Here is a 9,471-nt window from a genome sequence, read left to right as displayed (position 1 = left end):
ATCAGGAGGAAATGCTCCATGTTCCTTACATTAATCTTCAGATCCCTTGAAGAGGTCAGAATAACCCAGGTCTCCAATTAAACATTAACTGGTTCTCTAGGCAATAGATCTGGTCTCAGCCATGGAAGGCAAGGTTTAAACACTACAATAAAGTTTTCCCACACACTTTTTGGTTATTATCTCATTTGATTTTAGCAGCAATGCTGGGAGGTAGCTGATATTATTACCTTCATTTTACAGAAGGGGAAACTGAGGCAGACAAAATTGAAGTGACTTGCTCAGGGTCATATAAGTAGGAAGTGTCCAAGAGTGGATTTAAATTCAGGTCTCCACTGCACCACCTTGCTGCCTCTAAGATCTGCCCTTGAGTTCAAATGAGATCCTTTAAATTACCTGTTCACTTAAGCTTGAGTGACTGTCTATGCCTCTGTGACAAAACTAAAACCTCTATATAGGTTAAAAATCCTAGCCAATTTGGCTCCTGTCAACAGACAATCACAACATCAGGAGACTTAAGTGAAAACCAGGTTTATTAGAAGAGAAATGAGCATGCATGTGGAACCCAGAGTTCCCAGTTCTTCCAGATGTTTTGTATATTTATGACAGGACAATAAAAGGAGGCAAAAACAGGAAGGGGCATGACATGAAAGGGGAAAGATACAATCACCCCTCCCAAAGGGGAAGAGCAAGGCCATGGCAAGTGTCACATTCTTTTCCCTTGGGAACCTCAACTAGACCATGAAGATAAGAGGGTTTACTTATCTGTAAAGGACCCCAGCTGCACAAGCATTCCCAGTCTGGCACAGATTGACTGGCACCTGTCTTGCCTCCCAAGGACACAGAGAGAATACAGTTTGGGATGCAAACAACATATTATATCAACTAGGGGGGGGGGGGGATTGGTATGCTTCATCCCATTCCCTTCTGTGTGTTCTGAGTGTGGTTGTCTCTAGAAAATGTAGCAATTCAAAAAGGGGACCCCTTAATAGCCGTTAACAATTCCATCTTCCTTTCCAGCTAGCCTCCTTATACAAAAAGATGTTGCCAGTGAAGATATAATCCAATGTAGAACTTTGGAAAGAAGCTTCTAAAAAAGACCAAAAGGGAGAGAGAGTCACAACATGAAGGAAGAACCCTAGAGTCCTTCCCCTTAGTTGGAGGGAAGCTCGGGGAAGCACTAGAAGTTATGGAAGATCTCACAGATTCCTCAGGAATCTCTTGATCCTCTTCAGCTAGGTACAAGACATTTCTGTATTCTTTCCTGTGTAAATGAAACTAGCCTATGGTTTGAAGCCTTGTGAACTTGAGGGCTTGTACAGAGGGCTGATAGCCACCTTTGGAAAAGCATCAAATTCTGTGAGTTCTAATTGAGTGAGAACAATGATTTGGCTAAGTAAGATGACGGTAATTGTGGAGTAGTGCCCCCTATCAGTACAATTCATGTTAGGATAGGGAATGTTCAAGCTAAAAGGTCAGTCTCCAAGATTTATTAAGTGACTACTATAGTCCAAGCACCATACTAAGCACTAGGAGTATGAGGAATGGTACAAGATCATTCCTGATGTTGAGGAGTTCACAGTATAATGGGAAGGAAACTTGAAGAACACTTATTCCAATTCCTTCATTTTAAACATGAGGAAATGGGGGACCAAAGAAGTTCCTTAGTGTCAGAGCTGGGACTAACAATGGGAAAACTGGAACTAACACTTGAGCCTTTTGATGTTTCTGGGGCTAGAGCTCCTTCCAGTGCCTCATATGGTTTAGTATAGGCTCATGAAACACATATAGAGGGAGAAGACAATGGGAGCCAACATTTATTATTACATAGGTATTTGATGGAGTTCTGGCCAAGCTGGGAAAAGATGATAGTGACTTTCAAAGTTGTTCCCATACACTTTTGTTCTCAGAATTCCATTCAGATCTCTCCCTACTCACCTGTAATCCTTTCTTAGATCAGTCAAGTAGCATTTATTAAGTGCCTACTATATACAGTTTTTCTCACTTTATTTTTCTTGCTTTTTTGGTTGTTTGTTTTGGGGTTTGGGTTTTTTTTTTTTTTGGCAAGGCACAGAGGGTTAAGTGGCTTGCTCAAGGTCACACAGCTAGGTAATAATTAAGTGTCTAAGGCCAGATATGAACCCAGGTCATCTCCATGAGGAAGGAAGGATTGAAGTACCTCAAAGGAAATGTGACATCCATAAGTTTAGAGTACCCAGCCCAGGTGTTCACATGGAGTACTTGTGTCCAACCTGTGGTAGACCATTCCGGGCTCACATTGGTCTGACACATTGTAGTTTGTCTCAAACATAGTGATGTCATTTTGGTCTTCTTCAATAATGAAGGACAAGAATCAACTGTGTAAAGGCGCTATGCTAAAATATGAAGTCAAAAGACAGTTCTTGCCCTCAAGGAGCTCCCAGTCTATTGGGGAATAATGGTAAATATTTAACCAATGACTTTGGGTGGGGGGAAAGGGAATGGTATTTGAGACTTACTATTAAATTTAATCTGCATCATTAGCAGTTTTCTCCCTGGTTTTCTCAAATCTAGGTAGTCAACTAAATAAATATATCAAGTTCTAAATTGTGGCACTTTCTGATTATCTGAGGTTTTAAATGCTCACACTGAAAATTCCAGAGCTGGTACCAGTGGGCTGTATCATACACCTGAATGAAGCCACTATGTACATGTAACACACAGATAGGATAGATTGTTTCAGAGGGAAGGCATCAAGATTTTGGAGGATTGGGAAAGGCTTCTTGCAGAAAGTGGGATTTTGGTTGGGATTTAAAGTAAGTAAGGAGACAGAAGGAAAGTGTTACAGGCATGGGGAGCAGTTGTAAAAACACCCCAATTCAAGAGCTAAAGTAAGGAGGTGAGTGTTTTGGATTGCAGAATAAATGGAGACAAGTAGGGTATAAGAAGGTAGGAAAGGTAGGAAGAGTTCAGGTGACAAAGGTCCTAGGGCAAAAAAAGGATTTTATGGGTTGTTTTTTTCTTCCTGGGGAACTGTTAGAATTTATTTAATGGGTGAAGGAGACATAGTCATACTTGTGATTTAGGAGAATCAAGTTGAAAGCTGAGTGGACTTGTGGCCTGGAGTGAAGAGCGACTTGAAGCAGGAAGATTCACTACCTGGATACTATTTAATGTACTTTGCTATGGTATCTCATTTCCTGCTGTCACTCAAGGGGTTCATCAACTCTTTTCTCTTTAATCTCTCTCTCTCTCTCTCCCTCTTGTCTATTTGATCTATCCTATATCCTATCATCTATCCATTCATCTGTCCATCTGTCTAACCATCCATCCATCCATCCATCCAAGATATATATATATATATATACATATATACATATATCTTGAATTTCTAGATATCTATCTATTCTCTATCCTCAATTTTATCTGTCTATTCTATCTATATAATCTGTTTATCTATTCTATCTATCTTATCTATTTTGTCTATCTTGTCTGTCTAGATATCTATTCTCTCTCTCTCTCTCTCTCTCTCTATATATATATATATATATATATATATGTATGCAAAAAACCTTTCCACTTTGCAAAACCACAAGTGGTATTAAAATATAAAAGACAGTATTTACTAAGGAAAAAATAAACTAGGTCAGAACAAGAACTATGCAGAAATAGAATTGTTGATCATCCTTCCTTTCTAAAGAGGACCAATGAAATCAAGGTTGATGTCTTGACTTTGACATGAATTGGATTTAAGTGAGTCAGGGTTACACAGTCATCAGCCTCACTCTTTCTGAGTCATTGAAGTCCAGTGGCAGAACAAAATGCAAGATGACTGGTGATGACTCAGGATGCAGTATCTGCCTCAATTTTCCTGTTTGTAAAATGGCACCTATCTCTCACAGATGTTTTGAAGATGTGTTTTGAAAACCTTAAAGTTAGTGATTATTATTAATGACCCTCTCTTCTGGCTCTATATTTCATGACTGAATGAAATATATTGTGGTTTAAAATAACTAATGGGAAAAATTACCAGAGATATGTCTTAAATATTTACTCTGGCCTTCTACACCTAAAGTAGGTCAATGGACCAAGAGCTTTCTAGGCTTCTTTTCCCTAGATTTTATCTCTGGAATTAGCTAGATTTGTCTGGCCCAAACTCTTAGCTTTCTATCCCAAGGTTGCTTCCATTTGGCAAGACTATTGACTTCTCATTAATTCTGAAAACCTGCTTTGTAGTCCTTAGGCTTGTGGCTGGGACTTCTAATTTTCAGGAGAGAATCTGTTATTTGATCCTCCCTTCAAAACTTCCTCTGTCCCCAATGAGATCTTGAGCTCTAAACCGCTTGAAGTTCAGCTCTTGTTTCTGGCCATCTAGGCAAGAAAACTCTTTTCTTCCAGAGATTTCTTCTCTAAAGGTGAGCTCCACTTTGTTCTTTCTTTATTCTCTTGGAGGTTTTTTGATGAAACCAATTCCCAATAGATTGGAATGCCAATTATGTCTTTGGGGAGCTGGATTGATTTTAATCTTGTCCCTGGTCCTTATCTCTGTGGTTCTGGGCAAGTTTCTTAACCTCCCTGGGCCTCAATTTTTCTCATATGAAAAATGACAAGGTTGGGATAGTGGCCTCCAAAGTCTCTTCAACTTCTAGGTCCATGATCCTATGCCCCATAAGCTTGTCTTCTTTTTCCTATGTTTTGTAAAAGAAGCCATAGAGTCAACAATGGAGTTGCCATTACTCTTTGGAGCCCCATTCTCTCATGTCTGCTTGCTATAGTGGTGTCTTGAAGACTCAACTTTCCTTGGCAGCTCAAAGATTATGAACTTTGTTAAATCTCCCCAGGTTAATGGGGCAGCTAGGTGGTGCAGTGGATAAAGCACCAGCCTTGGAGTCAGGAGTACCTGGGTTCAAATCTGGTCTCAGACACTTAATAATGACCTAGCTGTGTGGCCTTGGGCAAGCCACTTAACCCCATTTACCTTGCAAAAACAAAAAACAAACAAACAAACAAACAAAAATCTCCCCAGGTTCTGAATTTCTTGGAACGTGCAGGACCTGGGCAAGATGAATGAAGACTGGGCTATCTCTGGGGTAGGGAAGGTGGGAGTGGGAAGATTCTCCTGCTTCCAGATCATCTTTCAATTAACTAATTCTAGTTTAAGTTAATGTATAATTTAATTATTTCACATCCTTTTTGTGTGGGACTCTGAGTTTGGATCTAAGGGGAGCTAAAAGCAGGAAATATAGTAGCTGGCATTGATGAAATGCTTTAACTGTAAGGCAGGAAAAGCTTTGTGTTCATTATTTCATTGGAACCTCCCTGCAATCATTTCCATATTAAAGCTTAGAGAAATCATCAGTCAACAAGTGGGTTTTTTATTTTTTTTTTTTGGTTTTTACAAGGCATGGGGGGGGGAATTAAGTGACTTTCCCAAGGCCACATAGCTAGGAAATTATTGTGTCTGAGGCCGGATTTGAACTCAGTCACCTAGCTGTCCCTAACAAGCATTTTTAAAAGTCCTTCCCTGAGTATTGAGAACTGTATTAGATGCTGGGAATACAAAGAAAGGCAAAAAAAAAAAAAAAACCCAGAAGCCCCGCTCTAAAAGGACTCACATTCCAATGGGAGAAACCACATAAATAACTATGTACATATGTGTAAAGTAGGAAGTGCTGGATTTGGAGTCAAAAAGACCTGGATTGAAATCCAAACCATGATCCTTAGCACTTCTGGGGCTTTTCTAGGCATCGATTTTCTTGTTTATAAAAAGAATATTGGACTAGTTGAGCTCTACTTTTTCTTAGACTCTAAAAATTTTATCTTTAGGATTTATCCCTTGCTATTAAGTATCAAAAATGAGTGAACAGGGTGTGGCTAGGTGACATCGGTCCTGGGTTCAGGAGTACCTGAGTGTTCAAATCTGGCCTCAGACACTTAATAATTACCTGTGTGGCTTTGGGCAAGCCACTTAATGCCATTGCCTTGCAAAAATAAAAATAATAACAAAAAAAAACCTAAAAAAAGTGAATTAAAAAAATCCTATTTTATAAGTGCTTACTACAGAGCACTGGGCCTGGAGTCAGGAAGACCTGTGTTCAAATCCTGCCTCAGACTCTTAGTAGCTGGATAATCCTGGGAAAATTATTTTAACCTCTGCCTGCCTTAGTTTCCTCATCTGTAAAATGGGGATCATGATGGTATCTAGGGTTGTTGTGAAAACCAAATGAGATCATAATTATTAAACCCTTACCACAGTGTCTGGTGCCTAATATACCCGTATAAGTGTTGGAGGTTTTTTGATGAAACCATTATTATTATGGTGAATATTTGATGAAACTATTATAAGCTATTATTATTATCATTGTTATTTATAAGACACTGTAGTAAGGTCTGGATATACAAGTGTTTGTGTGTGTGTGTGTGTGTGTGTGTGTGTGTGTGTGTGTGTGTGTCTACCTGGCTGCTACAAGTATTATCCCATTACAGGTCATCTTTCGTTCAGTCATCACAATGGTTTTTCTGAAGTGGAAGCCCAACTGTGTCACTCCTGGTGGCTCCCTATCACCTTCAGGATCAAATCCATTCAACGCTGGTCACTTGGTCCCCCCACTGCCTTAAGGTCGGTTATATGACATTTCATCCCTCTCTCAGGGATCTCTGGTCCCTTTAAGGTGGACTGGGAGTGTCTAGGCTCTGCCGCTGTTTCCAGCCCAAGTGAAGGGGGATCCCCTGCACCCCTGCTCCACTTAACTACTAACAGAACAACAGTAAGATCATCATGGCTCAAGCACCCCTGGCTGTTGAGGTCTAAAAGGAGAAGGTAGGGGGAGCCTACCCACAGCCACTTCAGGTTATGATTCCTGTGCTGTGGATGTACAATAGGAAAGAGTCTAGAGGAACCCTCTAGCCATAAAGGGCAAGAGCAATCTGTCTCAGTTTTAATATTAGGAGCTACCCTTATCTACTGGTAAGAATCACAGAATGACTGGGCATGTTCCAAAGGCCCCCAAATAGATTTCCCCTGGTGTGAAATTTGCTGTCCTGCCCCAATGGACCCATTTCCCCCCCCATTTTTAAAAACATAGCCCTCAATTTCAAATTCAGAAAAGTTTCCCATTTTTAATAGTGTAACCTTCTTTACTTGACTGTCTGACCAGACCAGGCAGCAACTTTAAAATGGTGACAGAAGATAAAGACCATAGTCCACCCTTGGCATGGACTCCAGGAATTGAACCAGGAGGTGAGAAGGTACTCTTTTTTTTTTCAATCCTTGAGGTTTATTTAATATGATTTACTTCCATTCTACACAACAAAAGTACAAACATAACATTATCTAAAATGCTACAAAGATACAAAACTCAACACAGAAATTTTTAGTATTGACTGTACAATAAAAGCCAAGAATGCAATTTACACTTTGCAAAATTAACCTGTTAGCTTTTCAAGGGGCCATAGTCTCAAAGGGTTGGCTTCTTGATGAGACAGCACCCAAGGACTTGCCCACAACCTGCTTACCAATTTCTGAGAGAGGTAGGCACTGATGTGTATAAAGAACCATTTATAGCAACAAGTACATGAGTGAAATGAAAAACCCTTCCCAGGGTTTTTTTGGCCCTGAAAAATCAGGAAAAAAAATCAAAGCAGCAGACTGATTTAGTAGGAGATAAAGTGGACATGAAATGAGCTCATGTCCTCTTTTCTTAAAGAACTGGCCTGGCCAAAAAGCAAGCATCAAGTCTTCACATCTGTCAAAAATTTATTTAGGGAGAAGGAAAAAAAAAAGCAAGCAACACTGCCACTTTGGGGTGGGCAGGGTTTCAGCATCTTGATTTTTTTCTTTGCCTGGTTTGGCTCTGCTGGTTTTCAGATTTTCTCAGAAGTTTGGTAACAACTGAGCTTTCTGTTTGGGCCAGAAAAAAAGAGGAGCTTTATTTAGGCTGCAATTCTGAACCTTCAATATTCCTATGAGCCAAAATCAGCCCTGAGAAACGAATCAAATTTACTGTCTAGAAGCTTTCAAGGGTAAAGAGACATCCAATACATTAAACCTTTTCTAGCCAGTGCTTGGTTCCCATTTTTCTCTTCCCCAACCTCAGAACAAATGCTCCAATATTGTTTGTGTTCAATCATGTTTAAGTTACAAAGTGAGAATGGCTGCCTTGATTTATCGGGAAGAATTAGAGCTGGAGCGGCTGCGGTGGCGCCGACGGCCTGGGGAGCGGGACCGTCGGCCGACAGGAGATCTGCGTCTAGGGGAACGGGACCTTCTCCTCATACGTGGCGGTGATCGGCGCCACATCGGAGGTGGTGGCAACATCCTTCTGGGTGGGCTAAATCGCCTGGGTGGGGGTCTGGGCCAGGGGGCCAGCACTGCAGTGGCTGTTATCTCCTGACCATCAATCTGTCCTCCATCCATGTGCTTTAAGGCCTTTTCAGCCTCATCTGGATTTTCAAACTCCACGTATGCATAGCTTTTAGATAGATGAGGATGCATCCTTTCCACAGGCATATCAATCATTTTAATTTTCCCATAAGTCGAAAATATTTCCATGATGTGATCCTTGGTCACATTCCGAGTAAGCCTTCCAATGGGTACTTTGGTAGGTTTAGGTGAAGGACTTCTGCTCTTCCATTCCTTTTCATCCCTTTTTGGTGGTTTTGATTTGGATCGGGAACGCCTCCTATTGTCATGCCTTCTTCGAGAGGGACTGGGAGATCCAGAGGAACGGCTGGAGCTGGAACTTGGGGAGGTACTAGAGCTTCCTGACCTGCGTGATGCAGAAGAAGAGCTGGACCCACTGCTAGAGCCAGTACTAGTACTAGAGCCAGAACTGGAAGTGGAACTGGAGCGAGACCTGGAGGTACTGCTACCACTGGAGGCACTGCGCCTTTCTCGAGCCTTGTCTCTCCCACCATCTTCTTCACTTGATTCTTTGGTGGCCCCTTTATCTTCGGACCGGTCCTTGGGTTTGTCATCAGTTCTATCTTTCCGTTTGGTGGCAGAGGGAGCCCGAGTGCTGGACTTTTTATTATTTTCTTTGACTCCTAGCAAGCTCTTCTTTTTTCATTCCTGATAAATCCATTCTCCCCTTCTGAGGTGGTTCCAAAATATGGAACGCTTCAGGAACTTGCGTGTCATCCTTGCGCAGGGGCCATGCTGATCTTCTCCGTATCGTTCCAATTTTTAGTTTATGTGCTGCCGAAGCGAGCACGAGAAGGTACTCTTTCTTCCTCCTCTCCCCTTTTAGACCATATGGGTAGGGGTGATTGTCTTGTTCTACATTCTTTGACCTTAATTTCAGGTACTGGAGGTGATTCTCATGGACCAAAAGTTCCAACTAAGGTAATTCCAGGAATGATGGCGATGACCACCCTGAGATATTTCTCTTTTCCCTCCATGAAACTTCCAAGAGGTTGGTTCTCTCAGGAATCTGCATTCTCACCATTAGCAGTCACAAAACAGAGAGCACCCAACACTCATCAGAATATCCCACA

At 41.2% G+C, this 9,471-nt stretch overlaps 1 protein-coding gene and 1 non-coding gene across 2 annotated transcripts; both read right to left on the bottom strand.

The window, feature by feature from the left end:
- Positions 1-7,964: 7,964 nt before the first annotated feature.
- LOC141513091 (RNA-binding protein with serine-rich domain 1-like) lies at positions 7,965-9,059 on the bottom strand. The gene is given in 2 exon segments (XM_074222593.1): positions 7,965-9,040; positions 9,042-9,059. Coding segments are annotated over 2 exon segments (918 nt in total). The 3' UTR covers positions 7,965-8,140.
- Positions 9,060-9,080: 21 nt separating this feature from the next.
- LOC141510411 (U6 spliceosomal RNA) lies at positions 9,081-9,188 on the bottom strand. The gene has a single exon (XR_012474904.1). It is a non-coding gene; the product is annotated as a U6 spliceosomal RNA (small nuclear RNA).
- Between the last annotated feature and the right edge of the window lie 283 nt (positions 9,189-9,471).

Source organism: Macrotis lagotis, chromosome 1, assembly GCF_037893015.1.
Source record: "Macrotis lagotis isolate mMagLag1 chromosome 1, bilby.v1.9.chrom.fasta, whole genome shotgun sequence".
In the NCBI taxonomy this organism is placed as follows: Eukaryota; Metazoa; Chordata; class Mammalia; order Peramelemorphia; family Peramelidae; genus Macrotis; species Macrotis lagotis.
This window is presented reverse-complemented; position numbering and strand designations above follow the sequence as displayed.